Source organism: Lytechinus pictus, chromosome 10 (genome assembly GCF_037042905.1).
Source record: "Lytechinus pictus isolate F3 Inbred chromosome 10, Lp3.0, whole genome shotgun sequence".
In the NCBI taxonomy this organism is placed as follows: domain Eukaryota; kingdom Metazoa; phylum Echinodermata; class Echinoidea; order Temnopleuroida; family Toxopneustidae; genus Lytechinus; species Lytechinus pictus.
This window is the reverse complement of record NC_087254.1, coordinates 35,174,645-35,193,373: the sequence shown is the minus strand read 5'-3', so window position 1 is coordinate 35,193,373 and position 18,729 is coordinate 35,174,645. Positions and strand designations below refer to the sequence as shown.

Sequence of the window (18,729 nt, the reverse complement as noted above, 5' to 3'; positions counted from 1 at the left end):
AGGATTGAAGTTTTTATTAAACAAGGTCGAGGTCATGCATGATACCGTCCTCTGCACAAGTCGACTTCCATAGGTCGAGTCGACGAATTCCCCGAACGCGATCTTCTAAGTCGAACAGATATTCATGGTCCCAAGAGATTCGACTTAGGCAGAGTCTCGTATAATTAGGCCTACATTACTTTTGATTTTTTTTTTTTTTTTTTTTTTTTTTTAGTTTTTAATTTTTAATGAATATTTCATGGGAAACAATAAAGTGTCTCGCCGCTCGCGGTACGTGGGTCGTAGTTTCAGAACGGGGTGTAAGCACTGAGCTGAAAACAACGCATTTCCAGTTCAGTGGGTTTGGTTTGGTTTAAGGTTTACAGTGCCGTGTTGGGAATCGCACCCCGGACTTTCATGTGTACCGGGCATGTGTGGCGGGTGCTCAGACCACTCGCCCACATCGGCAACCCAATTCAGTGTGAGCCCTCTGCGGTGAAAAAAGGACATTAGTGCAGCTCTCGAAGATCGTGCATGTCTTTATTGAAATCGAGTTGAAAAATTAGAACATTGTCAGCTTGATTATCTAGGCCTTAACTGTTTTGTTTGTTTCCTGTACTTTTTTAGTTGAATATCAGAAAATGGGGATTCTAGAGAAGATAGCTGAGATAGAGAGGGAAATCGCAAGGACGCAGAAAAATAAAGGTAAGTATGCTCGTGTGGTGGAAGGGCGATCGAGGGACTAATTGTTGGTGCACGGGAGAAGGTCCCGCGGAGTTGCTCTGCGAGGGCCGGCTAAGGAGCTCCGGGCCGGGCGAATGCAACTCCCAATATATTCAGCAATAATATGCGGGATACGTAGACTTGACATCAACACTTGATTGTGGGCGTCAACAACAGACAATGTCTTGAGTTGAGTTAAATTGAAATAAAACTAAACTTTAATTTATTCTGACATAGGCCTAGACACTAGTAAGATAGACACTAATTTTTTTTTTCTTTGCATTTAAAAAAGGACAAGTCCACCCCAACAAACATGACAAAAAATTTGTCCTTATTGTCAAATCTATAAAATATGAAATATTGTATAATTCAAACAATAAAAAACAGAAGAAATAGTGAGTGATGGACATCATCAACCGAGTCACCTAGTTGTGTGTATCACTGTTTTGTGAAAAATAATCAAAACTTTAAAATGTCATAACTTTCTTATAGACATTTTTACATCCGATTTTGATTAAATTTTCAGCACTATGCTAGTTTGATTTTTCTCTATTTATTCAAGGCAGCATTTTCCTGGGGTGGACTTGACCTTTAAGAATGGGTGGGGGATGGGGGGTCACAGACTGAGCAAAGTGGTATACCCAGCCATTTGTTGTGTTTCCAGACGATCAATTTTAGAAAGTTGGAAATTTGGAAAAATTTACAAGCAAAGTTTCATCAACTTTTAGTACAAAATGTTAGGAAATATTATAGAGAACAAAATAGAAGATGATTACAACTATTGAATTCATGTTTTTAGTGTGATCCAAAGACAAAAAAGAAGGCTTCAAAAATATAAAGTGTCCAGATACCCGACCCCCCCCCCCCCCCCCATCCTACCCATGGTCGTCCAAGCATCTAAGAATTGAACGTTAACTGGCTTCATCCCTGGCCCTGACTAATTCTGGGCTTCCATTGGTGTCAATTTCTACTCATAAACTATGTAGATCTATTAAAATGACAATATTTTTTTTTTTGTAAAAGGTACCCTTAATTTTTAAATGGGGCTTTTAGTTTTACATCAAAATAAATGGTGCAAATGTCAAAGAACCTGTTAAAAAGTAAATTTAAAAAAAAATGTTGAATGGGTTTGAAATCTGACCCTTTTTCGACTCCTTAGGGGGACATGCATGGTTACCATATATCAGCCCATGAGTGAGTTCATTGTCACTTTTATAAATTTATCTGCATCCGCAAGGTAAAAAAAGTGGAAACAAGGTGTTTTTTTCAGGGGTAGAATGTAAAAAGTGGCTGAACAATTGTAAAAACCTCCCAGATCATGATGATGTACAATGCAAAAAGGTATGTAATTAATTCACACCGACTGCTGCGAGACTGACTTTTACAAGACCTGTGATCCAAAATCCTCTAAACCACCATGCCCAATAAAAGGTCCAGTTAGAAATGCAATCGATAATCCCTCATCTCAAACCTGAACGCAAATCCCCATTTTGCATACTTGCAATTTCAGCTTACATTTAATCCCATGTCTAGTCTCAGTCCCCCTTGTGTAAAGCCAGACATTGGATTAGGCTCTCAAACCAGGTATGATATGGGAATAGAATATTTGTAATTTGTAAAGGAACCCCTATTTCGGGTGTGGAAATCTTGGACATCTGCACAAAGTCTCTGTTAAATGTGCCCTACAGGCCTGCCATTGAATTATCCTTTTTTTTTTTTTTTTTTTAGGACGACTCTCGTGGATGCTGTCCTCTCAGATGTTCCCGCGAAAGGAATCTAAACTAGATCTTTCTATGTTGAGTCTAGTCGAAAAAGACTTTAGATCCCTCTTTATTTAGTTTAAGGGGCCAAATTCATTTTAATTGAAATATGAATTAAAAGTCGACAATAAGTCACCAGTCCATTCATGTATTTTATCAATGCTGGTGACGTCCTTCCACACAATTTAATTTTTACACAATGAGAGCATGTATACACACGTACATACAAGAAGCTAGAAGAGAGGCGGCAAATTTCATGATAATAATTGAGGCCTCGAATTATATTCCAAAACATTGAAATATCAATTTAGGAATATTTTTCAAACTTGAAAGGAACTCCAGGCAACAATAACATTATCGAATAATTTGAGATACCTGGTGATGTAACATGTAGAATTATTAGTATTATGGACTTTTTCAACATCAATGTCAAGTTGAAATGTACATTCTTTCAATATCGTATTCCTACCCAATCTTTGTATGCTAGCAACGGAATACCATCTGGGTCTGTTGAAAGCCAAGCTTGCCAAGTACAGGTCTCAACTTTTGGAACCTACAGGAAAGAGTGGAGCCAAGGTTAGTCAAACTAATACAGTGATAAAACTATTAAAGCTTACTTTTTGGTGCAATAACAACACTGCTTAATATTCAGTTAGCATAGTGAGATATTTTATAATATAGACAAATTTTATCAATGTACAGTGCACAGGCTGAATTCAAGTCAATATGATCATTAGGGGTGGTCATGGTGTACGTTTAAAAAAAAAAAAATGTCCTTCATGTTTAGAGGGAGAGGGTTTTGAAGTGATGAAATTAGGAGATACCAGAGTACAGGTATCACACTTGTTTTGATTTGCTCTTAATAGAACCTTAGGAAGCACTGGTGTAAATCCTTGCATCACACCTATTGTTCAGGGGGGTGATCTATTTTTCCACCCCCCCCCCCCTTGAATTGCATGATGTTACAGATTTATGCCTAAGTTAGAAAGAGCATCTGTATTATGATTTAGTGTATAATTTTAGTGTGATCATGGTGGTAATTGTTTATTTGATGCCAATCACTTTCTTCCCTACCATGTCTTATTAATCATAATGTAATCATTGTTGTAACTTTTTTTTAATTCCCCTCTCTTTCATATTCAATGGTGAGGGTTTCAATGTAGTGAAGACATGAGAAGTGAGATAGAATCCTAGAGCATATGCTTGATTATGGATATGGTGGTCATATATTTATTTCCCCTTTTCTCCTTTGTTTCCTATATTTTTAGGGAGAGGGTTTTGATGTGATGAAATCAGGAGATGCCAGAGTAGCTCTCATTGGTTTTCCTTCTGTTGGTAAGGTGAGTACACTGTAGTCAATGTACAATTGAAAATCTTTGTGATTTTTATTGGTTTTTGTATCCAATGTGAATGAAGTTGTTTCTGTGGAAAGTGATCCTGGCAGGATAAATGATGACCAACTTTAAATTCAGTCCTGCTGTCAGATTTCTTATTAGATTTGAATCTGCATTTAATTTATTTTCCTATTAAATGTGAAATATTCCTTTCAATTCAATTGAGAGACAAGTCATATGGGTCACCATGTGGTTTGTCTTAGAAGGACTTTTATAAGAGTGGGATGAAGTTCTTGAGAAATGACTATGAAAGAGATGGAATTGATCACATCTAAATAGTCTTTTTCAGGTCTAATCACATTATGAACCCTTCCATGTTATATGTAGTACCATTCGGGACATTGATGGTCCATTAAAAAAAAAGGAATGGTCTTTTGCATTTCTGAAAACCTGAAATTCTGTTTCACACTTGATCTAAAATGGAAATTCTGTGTTGTCATAGAAAATGTACAAAGCAGAAACATGTATTCTGTTTTGCAAGGGTAAATGCAGAGAATTTTCACATGAAAAGTAAAAGGACCTTATCGGATTTTCCATTGTGATTTAGCGGGTAACAGAAAATCAATATCCCTACATCATGCAAACTTTCATAGATCATTTGGTTTAAATTAGTTACAAATCAAGAATTATTATGATTGTTATCATACCAGTCGACACTCCTCAACACGTTGACCAAGACCCACAGTGAGTCTGCAGCTTATGCCTTCACCACACTCACGTGTATACCTGGAGTTATTGAGGTGAGTGTGTCCTTATTTGTCTAATATCATTTGAAAGTTAAATTATTATTTTTTTCTCTGTTCTAGCCCTGCCATGAAATAAAACATTCACTGTGTAGAAAATTGATGACCCCCTCTCCTTAAAAAAATGAAGAAATGTATAAATGAATGAATATATGAATAAATAAAACTAGTGAATAAATAAATGAATATAATCTTAAATAGATAAATAAAGTAAAAAATAATAATAAATAAACATGAAATAAGTAAATAGATAGAATGAATTATTTAATTGTTATATTCTTAAAAAAAAACTGAATACAAAAAATGAATAGATTACATTAAAGCTAAAAACAGTTTTGCAATTAGTGCTGCCATGCTGTCCTCAAACTCACCTTGTTTAAAGGACAAGTCCACCCCAACAAAAACTTGATTTGAATAAAAAGAGAAAAATTCAACAAGCATAACACTGAAAATTTCATCAAAATCGGATGTAAAATAAAAAAGTTATGACATTTTAAAGTTTCGCTTCATTTCACAAAACAGTTATATGCACATCTCGGTCAGTATGCAAATGAGGGAACTGATGACATCACTCACTCACTATTTCTTTTGTATTTTATTGTATGAAATATGAAATATTCTGATTTTCTCTTCATTGTCATGTGAAATTAAGTTTCATTCCTCCCTGAACACGTGGAATTCCATTATTTTAATATTGTTGTGCTTCAGGCAAGGAGGTCCTAATCATCAAATTCGTAAAAATTGAAATATTGTAAAATTCAAACAATAAAAAACAAAAGAAATAGTGAGTGAGTGACATCATCGACTCTCTCATTTGGATGTAACTGGCTCGTTCATATAACTATTTTGTTAAAAATAAGCGAAACTTTGAAATGTCATAACTTTCTTATTTTACATCCGATTTTGATGAAATTTTCAGCATTGTGCTTGTCTGATTTTTCTCTATTGATTCAAATCAACATTTTTCTGAGGTGGACTTGACCTTTAAGTCCATGCTTCCAAATAATATTTTGCAAATTTCTTAATATATGATTATTTTTCTCCTAATGTGTATTATTTTTCAGTATAACGGTGCCAACATCCAGCTTCTTGATTTACCAGGAATCATAGAGGGTGCTGCACAAGGTAATGTATAAGATTACTTATACTAGGTTTATTTTTGTTTAAAGGAAATGTAGAGAAATGAGGGAAATTAGTGTCAGTCCGCACAATCTTGTGAGAGGGGGAAAAACCTGCATTGGAAAAGGAAACTTGTCAGGTTTTACTAGGGCCGTTTGGGTTACGGCAAATAAAAATGGTGAAAGGATAATAGGTACAAAAAAATGTTGGCTTTTATCCTTGTTTTTTATACCTTTTTTGTCAGTATAGAGTTGTGAATTGGCTGTAGTTTTTTCAAATGCAATCATTCTCAATGCTCTTTTATTTCACGGTTCTTTGAATTTATTTTGATATGTTGGGAATGAATAAGGGTTTCTTGAAATTAAGTTTGTCTATTATTGTCACTTGTCCAATGCACAGTAATGATTAGTAAAGTTTACTTGTACATTTCCCAGCAATAAATGGAAATTTATGAATAAAAATCTGAATGTACTATCAATAAAAATCCATAAATTTTGACAGAAACTTCAGACTTTCTCAGGCATTAGATGATTAGAATAGATCTGCACCACACACAAGTATTCAAAACCCGGCACAGACCAAAAATACCACCTGAGGAAGACAAAGTTTCTGTCAAAATAAAGTTTTTTGTCTCACCTGCATAGCAGAGTGAGACTATAGGCGCCGCTTTTCCGACGGCGGCGGCGGCGTCAACACCAAATCTTAACCTGAGGTTAAGTTTTTGAAATGACAGCATAACTTAGAAAGTATATGGACCTAGTTCATGAAACTTGGCCATAAGGTTAATCAAGTATTACTGAACATCCTGCCTGAGTTTCATGTCACATGACCAAGGTCAAAGGTCATTTAGGGTCAATGAACTTAGACCATGTTGGGGGAATCAACATCAAAATCTTAACCTAAGGTTAAGTTTTTGAAATGTCATCATAACTTAGAAAATATATGGACCTAGTTCATGAAACTTATACATAAGGTTAATCAAGTATCACTGAACATCCTGCATGCGTTTCACGTCACATGACCAAGGTCAAAGGTCATTTAGGGTCAATGAACTTTGGCCGAATTGGGGGTATCTGTTGAATTACCATCATAACTTTGAAAGTTTATGGATCTGATTCATGAAACTCGGACATAATAGTAATCAAGTATTACTGAACATCCTGTGCAAGTTTCAGGTCACATGATCAAGGTCAAAGGTCATTTAGGGTCAATGAACTTTGGCCAAATTGGGGTATTTGTTGAATTACAGCCATAAATTTGAAAGTGTGTTGGTCTAGTTCATAAAACTTGGACATAATAGTAATCAAGTATCACTGAACATCCTGTGCGAGTTTCAGGTCACATGATCAAGGTCAAAGGTCATGTAAGGTCAAAGAACTTTGGCCACGTTGGGGGTATTTGTTGAATTGCCATCATATCTCTATAAGTGTATTGGTCTAGTTCATAAAACGTGGAAATAAGAGTAACCAAGTATCACTGAACATCTTGTGCGAGTTATAGTAGTTTTCAAAATCAGCACTGCTGCTATATTGAATCGCGTGATGCAGGTGAGACGGCCAGAGGCATTCCACTTGTTATGAATAGTAAATTCAGATTTTTTAATTCATACCCTTCAATTAATTGAAGGAATGGGAATGTTTGTAGCTTTGTTTCATGGCAATGTTTGTATAAAGGCCCTGTCATTTTGTTCCGTGCAAGCATTGCATGTGTCTTGCGGGTAAATATTTTTGCTACTCGCATGTCGCCGGCATTGACAGTGTCTTGCACGCAGTTGCCTGCAGAAGCGCATGCAAGTCTGATTTGCACGCAGAAAAGCTGTGAACTTGCTCAAAACTTTGTTGCTGGTGAGTTGCGGGCAATCATCCGCAAGGCTTGCACGGAACGATGTGACAGGGCCTTAAGAATTTTACAGTCACACTCGCTTTTTACATCCTTCCTTGACAGGCAAGGGAAGAGGACGTCAAGTCATCGCTGTAGCAAGGACGGCCGACCTGGTTGTCATGATGTTAGATGCTAATAAAGGGGATGTTCAGAAGTAAGTTTCTATATTTATCTATTGATTTTTCATTTGAATGATGGATGGGTGGAGGATGGACAGGTTCAGCCATTGCTTCCTACTTTGATGGTACATGTAAAGCAGTGAGTTTTTAAAAACTGAATTGCTTGCCATTTATACAGGTTACAGGGCCTTGCTCACCTGACCTACATTGTAACTTGGTCCAATACTGACTGCATGCTATGCTGTACAATTTAACTATCAATTGTACGAACACTATACTGGCTTTTAACAATATATCTTGGTGTCCAGGATTATGCAGAAGTAATGCAATATGCTGTCAATTAAACCAAATATACTACTGCTGAGGTTGAGGTTGCCATTTCATTGTTATCTTGTCAATTTGTGTAATACTGTATGTCATAGATTACCTGCAAGTCAATGTCTCTTCTACTTTTATGAAGGAATCTGCTGGAGAAAGAGTTAGAGACTGTAGGTCTGAGATTGAATAAGCAGAGACCTAATATCTATTTCAAGGTAAGAATGTAAATGGATGTTATTGTTCAATATTCTATTATGTTCAAGAAGTTAAAAGGGGCTCTATCTATGAAGGTACAGGAAAGTGGTGACCAAATCATGTTAAAGGGGGCAATGAATCTGATTTCTTCTAAATAATGTTGCCATTAAAAGCCATGAATACTGAAATGAACAAAATTACCACATTTGCCCTCTTGCAAATAATCTTGTATATTTGATTCTTAAATTGATAAATCAAGTCATCATTCTAGGAACAAACCAAACTTGTGAGAAATGGGAAAGAAGATATTTTTTTAGAACAATGATTTATTGAGTAAGTCTTTAAAAGCAAAGTACATTTGTCACCATACCATTGTATATCTAGATCTGGGGGGGGGGTGTTTCACAAAGATTTAAGTATGACTTAGGTTGCACTTAAATGCTGACTCGTATATGATATGCAACGTGCGATCTTATTGATAGATGCGCAGTAGTGCGCATCCTCATGACACGATCTGACCAATGCGGTCAAGCCTTTCATACCGCACGCAACTCCGTAATTAAGTGCGACTTTAAGTCATACTTAAATCTTTGTGAAACACCCCCCCCCCCCCCCCTGGTTTATTTAAATAAACCTTACTATGTGAAATCATGGAATCTAAGAAGAAAAATTACCATACTGAAGAACACCAACAGTTTTTAAGCATATGTGAGACATTTTATTATTATTGCTTGAAAAAAGATGCGACATCTGACTGGAATAACATGCTTGGTTTATCAATTTCTCAGCAATTACTTTTACAGATTTTCTTCTCTTTTATTTTTTGGTCATATTGGGCACATATTAAAAACTTGGGGTAATTTCATTGTGTTCTGTTAGAACACATTTTCAGAATCGCGGACGAGGTTTACGTTACACCATGTGTAAAGTCCTGGAAGGACTGAGATAAGAAAAGTGGATAGAATTGGAGGTGAATTGGAAAGGCAAGAAAGTGGAGGTTTGAAAGAAGAGTTTTCTTTTTTTAAATGAGCGTAGTTCTTACAAGGACTGTAAACCAGAAGGAGTGGAAAGCTGAGTAGTAGGTAGGCTTGAGTAGGTGAGAGGGAGCTGGCTTGAGTTGGCGAGTAGAGCAGGAGAGTAGACTCATGCTTGTTTTCTATCCACTTTTCTTGTATCAGTCCTTCTAGGACTTTAAACATGGTGTACCGTAAACCTTGTCCGCGATTGCTCATACCACCATGCAAACCTCCAAACGTCATCTCATTTTCAGATTGTTGTCACCAATAGTGGCGTAATGAGCCAAAAATTTTGACGGGGCCAGATATGGCATATTGCATAAAATTTATAAAAAGTTGCAAGCGAGCAAAGAGAACAAGCAAAAAAAATTTTTTCTTGGTCGTGAAAGTACGCCAGTGGTCACGAGAACTGGCGTTTATGTGTATGTATGAAAGAAGTGATTCTTTATTTTTTTCTTGTTTCTCCATCTAACAGCAAAAGAAAGGAGGTGGTGTGTCATTCAACTCAACGTGTACCCTAACAAAATGCAATGAGAAGTTGGTTTATATGATTCTACATGAATACAGTATCCTTATCAATCGTTAAATTTTTTTTTTTTTCGTGATGGCTTATAAAATCTTTGCCTTAATACCTTTTTGGGAGTTAAGTTGATGTAAGTCATTTTATTTACTTGATGCATTTCAAGCCAACATGTATAATTCATTCCCATTAATGGTGCTAATTTATAACATGTTTGAAATATTTTGACTTGTCCTTATTAAAAGAGCAAACACAAGAATGGACAGAAACAAAATCAAACTCATGGGGGTGGATATATGATGCAGAGCTTTGAGTTCTGGGCCGTGTCTTAGAAAAATGTCAGGAGTCTTCTTTGCTACAAGCCTTTTTGTGGGAGTCAAATCCAAATTGGCTTCAAGTTGAAGATAGGTGATAATACCATTACGGCTTTGAGTTTGATTTGCTCTGATTTCCACAGGGAAGCTAAAAATAGACTTGAATTTCAATGTAGTATTCAAACCACTACTCAGAACTTTGATCATTTAAGACTATAGGTGGAATTTCCGTATCAAATGCTGTTACAATTCCTTTTGAAATTAGATTGTAACTGTGGGTGCGTCGTGGTCTAGTGGTTCTAACTCTCGCCTTTCAAACAGAGGGTCTTGGGTTCGAATCCTAGCCATGGCGTGTGTTCCTTCAGCAAGAAATTTATCCACACTGTGCTGCACTCGACCCAGGTGAGGTAAATGGGTACCGGCAGGAAGTAATTCCTCAAAAGCTGTGCGCACCAGAATCGGTAGACTAGCTTAGCCGGGGTAATATAGGAGCGCCTTGAGCACCTAGCAATGTGGATACGTGCGCTATACAAATCCTATATTATTTATTATTATATGTTATCATGCAGTGTCCGCCAGGTTCCAGTGTTCTTGTGATATTTTACTACTGATCAAGTAAGCAAACTTTATTAAGTTTAACTTCCTTAATCAGAATGAATTTTCAGAAATCTTCAATGCAGAAGTGTTGTTCCGTGAAGACTGCTCTCCAGATGAGTTTATAGATGTAATCAATGCTAATAGAATCTACCTTCCATGTATATATGTAAGTAAATAATTATCATTAAGTGGAGGGAGGGGTGAGGGTGATCTCTGTGAAGTGAATCCGGCCACCCCTGTAGTCAGGGATTGAACTGGATTTAATACCTTGATGACTGATGACTGACTGACTTCATTGATTAAGAGAAGAGTACACTTTTCTTGTTGGTCTGTTAGTCCGTTGGTCTGTTAGCCTGTTACAAAAAGGTCAAATGTTTGTTCAAACTGCATTTATTTCTTTATTTCTGCATCAATTGTCTTTACACATAGTACAAATCATCCTTGGCTAATACCACGTGTGTGTTCATGAGGATGATAAGGTCAAAGGTCATCTAGGGGTCAAAAGATCATATTGCATATTTTGTTGATTGTCAAATCAGGCGAGACTTTTGGTTTGTGAACCGCTTTGTTCTAGAATGCCAACTTGTGTTCTTTGGTGTTCTATTTTTCTAAGCATCATATTCTGTGTTCTTTGATGACATGTACAAAACATAAGCTTACGCAATTGTAAACCGTAATTTCCCTGCAGATGAAGCTTGGCAAATACATGTAAAACACTGTGAACATGTTTGATGAGCATATTTCATTTAGTGCATGGGTTTGTTTTATTTGATGTTGCTTTGAAATGTCATTGTATATTTTTTTATTTGAGATATTTGGTAAGAAAACTTGCATTATCCATAAACTTCAGTGAATAATAGTGTGTTTTTCCTGAATTCTGTGATTTCATTCTTTTTTTTTCCTTTTGGAGAAAGCTGGTGACACTAATTAAGGGTTTCAGTGGCTGGAACATTTTGAATATGTTGTTTCCAAGTTTTCTATCATACAGTGGGGTCACCAACTGGACAAGAGTTAAAGCAGAAATTTCTTTTTTCTTTTTCACTATTGTTTCTTAGTTTTGATATCATACAGGCAACTCAAAATGTGAAATGATCATGCCTATTGAGTGGTCTTTAGATACAGGTTTCACTGTATTTATCTTGACTGGGTTCCTTTCTCTAGGTGTACAATAAGATCGATCAGACGTCCATTGAGGAAGTAGATAGGATAGCACACCAGCCTCATTGTCTTGTTATCAGCTGTGAAATGAAACTCAATCTAGATTACTTACTCGAGAAGGTCTGGGAATACCTCAATCTTATTTGCCTCTACACCAAGAAACGCAGTCGTGAGTAGAAAAGATGATGATGATGATGATGATGATGATGTGATGATGAAGATGATGATGTGATGAAAACCACCATGGATGATGATGATGTGATGGAAATCACCATGGATGATGATGATGTGATCTAAACCACCATGATTACTGACAAACTAATAAACCATCTTGTAATTTTCAGGAAAATGAAATGATTACTATGTTGCGTAAGTTTATATTATTATCATTATTGATATGTCCATTCACATTTGGTCATTATGACCTTAAATAAGTACATGTAATTTCTTTGCACCACCTCTGTATGTATGTGAATTTTGATGTTTAAATAATATTTCTGTTAAGAATTCTTGTAACTTTCTTTTTGTTTATAGATCGACCTGATTTTGAAGAAGGCATTATAATGAGGCGAGGCTGCTCTGTAGAACATGTGGTATGTAATAAATCTTTACATTAATATAAATGTATCGAAGGGATTGTCCACCTTGCATATATAGAATCTACTAAAGACAATATTAAATAGCATTGACTTACACAAACTTGTATGTGTTTAGGGGTATTGGTAATATCCTTTTGGCTTGACATACGTAGTTTCAATCACATATTTGAATTTCATAATTTGTAGTGTAATTTTAATTGTTTTGATTTGTACATGGCCATCTTTTATCAGATGAAAGTAATTTTCTCTGTTCTTCCAAATCATGTGATTAGTGTTTCATGTTCTAAATAATCAGTTAGTTCAAATTCTATGTGTAAGTAGAATATGTTACGCCAAGGGTTTTCACTGAAAATTATTTGATTTGATAAAACTCTAGCATGTGTTATAAACAATAGCCAGTCATACTTTTTCTTATGATTGTATTTTACTTTTTTCCCCTCCAATTTCTCACAGTGTCACTCAATCCATAGAACTCTAGCTGAGAGATTCAAGTATGCCTTGGTCTGGGTAAGTCTTTATTCTATACCATATTGTTTGCTAGGCCATAATTGAGTTGGTCAGTCCACCAGTGCAATTTGCTGTTCACCGTCGCACCAATGATATAAAGGAAATGATAATAAAATCAAAGAAGCAATGTGCCAATTAGATTTTTTTTAAAGTTGCTTAGAAAATTAGCCAATTGGAGAAGTTTAGAAGTAAGAAAGTGAGAAGTTAGTTTCTTAAAAGTTTTAATCAGATTTCAAACCTTAAATCAACCAAGTTTGACTACAGGAATAATATTACCATGCAGGACTTCTCAGCTTTTTTGCTTGAAATATCATTTCTATTACAATATTCTTTTATTCTTTGTGGGCGCGCTGCCAAATTTGTTTACAACTACCACGATTCTTTGCCCCTTTCCCATGATGGGGCTAGTTCCATCTCCAAGCAGCACTGATAGCTTTGAATTAACTTCTCTTTCTCTTTTTCTTTTTTTTCTTTTGTTTGCAGGGAACCAGCACAAAGTACAGTCCACAGAGGGTTGGTCTGACCCACTTGGTTCATCACGAAGATGTAATTCAAGTTGTTAAAAAGTGATGCAGATCTTGCCTAATTCCGCCTACAGTAATATGTTAACCCGTTGCCTACTGGAACCAATGGTCCCTGTATGAAGCCTATGGGAATGACAGAACTCGGTAGTCAAACGTGCATCAGAACTTTTACCAAGTTATACCATGCAATATAAACTCCCTTGAGATATCCTGTCAGCATTACTCGGAGTATTTGGATGTCAGCAAGACAGATTCTCCCGTGAAAACACTGTGAAACTATTTCTCATCAATCTCGTGCAAATCTTCCCTTTTTATAACTGAACTGTGTCCTTACATTAACATTGGTCCAAGAGCATTTGACAATAGCAATGGTCTGGTTTTTTTTCTTGACCAGCAAATTTGAATAAGTATGCATGTCTTAGATTTCAGTTTACAGGTATACCCTTCAAGGCTAATCATGTTTGTATCTTCAATACATATGTTGTTTTTTTGTTCTCTCTGAGAAAGCAAAATTGTCATTTAACCAGTATCATACAACAAGAAATGGTATCAGCTCTATTAGCGTAGCTATTGATCCTGCTTACATATATATTCTTTGCTTATGTTTTTACCTGTAGGTATGTGTAAGTTGACTCAAACATGCTTTGCACTGAATACATGTAAGATGGTCTTTATGGGACTAATCGTCTGTGTTTAATCTTGTGTTAACATTTCATCAGTATAAAAAGATCTGTAAAGTGTACTAGGGAATGTTCCACAGGATTTAAGTCTGACTAAAATTGCAATGAAATTCTCAATTGTGTGTACATACCAAATTGGTCAGATCACATGTACTTATCAGTGAGAGTGCATTTTGAATATTATTATGTTTGTTATCACTTCAGAATGACTTTTAGTCAGACTCAAATCTTTATGAAACACCTCTCGTACACTCACTGCTACTGAATATCAAAATTGTACAATAGAACAAAGACCATTTAAAAAAATTATGTAACATTTATGGTCTGAATTATTTTTGTTAGGTACCTTTTCAAAAGTCTGTGCAGTGTCTGTAAGCAGGAATCCTGTTATAAAGACACTGCATCTTTTCATAGTGGTTTTTGAGCATTCCCCCATTGTTTTGTCTGACTGACAATGAGAATTGGTAATGAAAGACTCTGATGCGTATCTGACTTTTGACAAAGTAGCTTAGTGCTCTGTCTATATCTACCAAGAAAATATTAGATAGTGATGTCTTCTTTATTATGATTATACCTACAATATTGATAAGCAGGGTGAAAAGAAATCAGTTCAAGGAAACTCCAACATCTCTTTGTCCATCTAGCAAAATTGCATGGCATTGGATTCAACATTAGAGTTGCAATTATTTGATTATTTGTTTTAATTATTTCTTTGGAAAGTGAGGGAGAGGGGCTGGAACTGATTTAGTACTTCATTATTGTTATTCCATGTTTTAATGATTTGATGGCATCCAAAGTAATTTAACATAGATTCTTCTTTGTGGAGAAGATTTATGTTGGTTTTATTCAACTGCATATCTCTTGTATGCACTTCACGCTTGTCTGGATGCATGGGGCATCACAGTATAAAGTGAACCCTAATGATGCCTTTATGTTTGCCTGGGTTGTGTTTCACAAAGAGTTAAGTAGGGAATGAAACCTTTGGGCTTGTGTGGAAACAGAAAAATCAGACAAATTATGAGCATTTGAACATTGCGATCACTTATGCTATGGAGATCCTCCTGATGGCAATGCAACAAAGATGTTTGAGCAACTTTCCCTTGAATGGACTATAAAATACCCCAAAATGTATCTTTTTGCTACTTCTTATGGTGATACAAACTCTTCATCCATAATGTATTCTTTGAAAATCTGTATTACATGCCCTCCTATAGAAAGAATACATGATCTACTGATAGATGTGATAAAAGATGCATTTTAAAAAAGTACATGTATATACAAAAGTAATGGGAAAGTTGTTCACATGTGACATCACACATCTTTGTTGCATTGCCATTAGAAGGATCTACATTACAATAATGATCTTAACCTCAAATGCTCATAACTTTCTTATTATTTATTCAATTTTTCTCTTGTTGATCTCTTTCTTTGATTTTTCTGTTTTCTCGCAAGCTATCTTGTACCAAATGATGTTCCAATGATCTTAACTTCAAATGCTCATAACTTATTTTTTATTCAATATTTCTCTTGTTGATCTCTTTCGTCGATTTTTCTGTTTTCTCACAAGCTATCTTGTTCCAAAGGTTTCATTTTCCTTTAATTTCCAGTTGTGTGCTACATAAAAGGCATCACTGCATCGTTTAAATCATGCTTAAAAGGATGAACACTATTGCGTATTAATCAAAATTATGTGTTACATATCATGTATGTGTCAGCACAACTCTTTGTGAATCACCCACCTGGCCTGCGATACAATATTGATATTCTTTATAGTTACATTTTTAATCATGTTTCAGTCCTGAAATCAGTTCATTGAATTTTGTTTTTTAGATTATCTGGTTTAACCTAGACATAAACAAATATGTTTCTTACCTTTAGAAGTTAGGTTATATCAATACTTTTTGCCTGATCTCCTCTTCCTTATTCCTTCTTTTGTTCTTTAAAACTTTTTTGTCCACATATGACGTACATTATGATGTATATAAAATGATTTATATGCAATTGTGTTTTGAATTATACTGGTTCTTGTGTTGTGTCTTACTGGAATGATGTTTGTTTATAAAGGAAGAATAGCTTGAGAAGAATACAGAGCAAGATAATGAAAGATCATGTGATATACAAAGGGTCACATATTAAAGGGAAAAGTCTTAACCAGTTGGAGGTGGCTGATTATTCTGTAACAAGAATTTGCACAGACCCAAGACCTTGTATATGCGGCAGGCTCAGTCTCCTTCAGGTTGACCCCATTCCAACAAGGATTTGCTCTTGGGGATGGAGAGGGGGGGGGGGGGGGTTCTCAATTGAAAGATGCATGAATTTAAATTTAAAGAAAATTGAGTGAGTAGTCTTATAAAACCACACTATAAATAAAACCATTTCTCAGGATTGGCCTTTAAAAAATATATGTTGTAAATAAGGTGTGCTGTAATTGGAAAATTGCATTTGATTTGAATATTTCTTTATTAATATATCAATATATGTAAAAAAAAAAAAAAAACATTACAGTCTAGAAATTACCGTAACAACTGTCTTGATATACTTTGAATTATACAGGGAAATTTAACACTTTAAACCCAAGATCCCCCCCCCCCCAGACCTGCTGAACCCAGTTGAAATGAGGTTGAATAAAACATTTTTGTGCTGATGAGAGAGAGAGAAAGTGGGGAGTACACAAGATGGATAGGGTGTGAGCAAGTATAATTTAGAATAGAGAAGTATATGTACGGAAAAGAAGAAAAAACAGATTAAAGATTTGAGAAAAATGAATTGAATAACAAAATTAAAAGTTGCAGAGAAAAAATATTTAGGCGTGTGATATTTGACTCGTTATCGCCCCTTCAACTGTGTTCTTGATTGTTTTTTAGGATATAACCATTAACTCCATGATTTAACAAAACTAGCACTTCACTCCACTTCCTTGACTTGTGCAAAACTCTCAAAAAGAATTTGACTTCTTCCGTTCACCCAGTCACTATCCATTTAGCTGTACACATTATACAGCTGAATTATTGCAGGCCCATTATAAAAATCTTAAAGGGGAATCCGAATTAAGGCTATGTAAATATCAAATTGGCAATTTGGCCCGCAATTAATTAGTTAAGATGTTATGCCAAGTGGTATGGACAACTTTTCCATAGTATGTGTACTTAATTTTTAGGGATTTGTGGCTTTTCTCATAAGTATCTATTCCAATGGGGCAGTAAGAAAATATACCACATTGACATACTAATATGTACTGTGATGAAAGGAATGATAGTCTTTGAACCCTACCTTACATGTACATCAAAATGACATCACCAATGCAGCCTATGTGAAGTCTCCTTACGAATAGTGAATACCATTTTTTCATACATATTTCAAACATTCAAAACTTCTTATTGTTAGTCTATAATGTTCAATCTCTCACCAATATGCTTGACTGATTTTTTCCCCTCTAAAACAACTTTTCATCTGGGTTAGATTCTCCTGAGTTTGAGGATATGTTCTTCTCAGTAGCGTATGCAGAATATGGGGGGGGTGTGCTGAATGAAAAGTTGACAAGCAAAAAAAAAATGTCTTCACCAAAAAGTTGAGGGCGTTCCGCACCCCAAAAAATTGACAACCACCCCCCCCCCCCCAAAAAAAGGTATTTACCAAAAAGTGTAGGTCATTTCTTACCAAAAAAATTGACAAGCGACAGGCAATAATAAAGGGTTTCAAACAAATTGAAGGTGTTTGAACCCCTTTAACCACCGTACGCCACTGCTTCTTCTATACTGAATTCATTCATTTTAAAACAGAACGCCCATACATGGTCGGACCTTCCTAAATGATCAGTCTTCAAGTATATGTAATGAAAAAGCTATACAGTGCGTCTCACAAAAAACGAAACCGAGAAGTATTGATTATTTATTATAACGTAATCACAAATAAAATAGACAAATGACCTACCATTTTAAAGCTTAGAATCTGCTCTTTCATCCGGAATTACCTAGATTATTCTCATTCACGCATGAGTGAGCAAAAACAATTTGAAGAGGGGATACCAAAAAGTCACTTGGCGGGCTGTATCTGGGTTTCAAATAGTAACCCACGTTTTTAAAAAGTTCAATATCTGCTCTTTAATTTGATACCTCAATTACAAAAAATGGTCAAGAAATAACAAAGTTCAGGGTATTTGAAATAAGGCTTGAATTTCAATAATTTCATAAAATGAAGAGGTTTTACAGGCTATAGCGTCCAGACTCACTCGACACACCGTTTTGTCGACGATCAGTCATGCATTCGGTCTTTTGTTAACCGCGCGATAGCTTCTGTGGGAAACCTGTGAAAACACGTTTATTTAATGAAATTATGGAAATACAAGCATTTTTTCGAGGGAACAGAACTTTTTTATTTCTTGACCATTTTCTTTGATTAAGGTATAAAATAAAAGAGCAAATATTAAACTTTTTAGGCATGTGATTTTTTTTTTGAAATTCAGATACCCCCCGCCAAATGAGTTTTTGGTATCCTTTCTTCAAATTATTTTTGCTCACTAATGCATGAATGAGGAATAATAAAAGTAATTTCAGATGAAAGAGGAGATTCTAAGCTTTACATTG

The 18,729-nt window shown here is 35.5% G+C and overlaps 1 protein-coding gene across 1 annotated transcript; it reads left to right on the top strand.

Moving 5' to 3' along the window:
- Positions 1–473: 473 nt before the first annotated feature.
- On the top strand, positions 474–16,540 carry LOC129269542 (developmentally-regulated GTP-binding protein 2-like). Its single transcript, XM_054907056.2, has 13 exons — positions 474–684; positions 2,950–3,038; positions 3,731–3,802; positions 4,507–4,596; positions 5,664–5,724; positions 7,663–7,753; positions 8,179–8,251; positions 9,723–9,813; positions 10,747–10,844; positions 11,840–12,005; positions 12,371–12,429; positions 12,889–12,942; positions 13,426–16,540. Exons 1-13 carry the CDS (start codon positions 621–623, stop codon positions 13,510–13,512), a joined length of 1,095 nt encoding a protein of 364 aa, XP_054763031.1. The 5' UTR covers positions 474–620; the 3' UTR covers positions 13,513–16,540.
- The last annotated feature ends 2,189 nt before the right edge of the window (positions 16,541–18,729 follow it).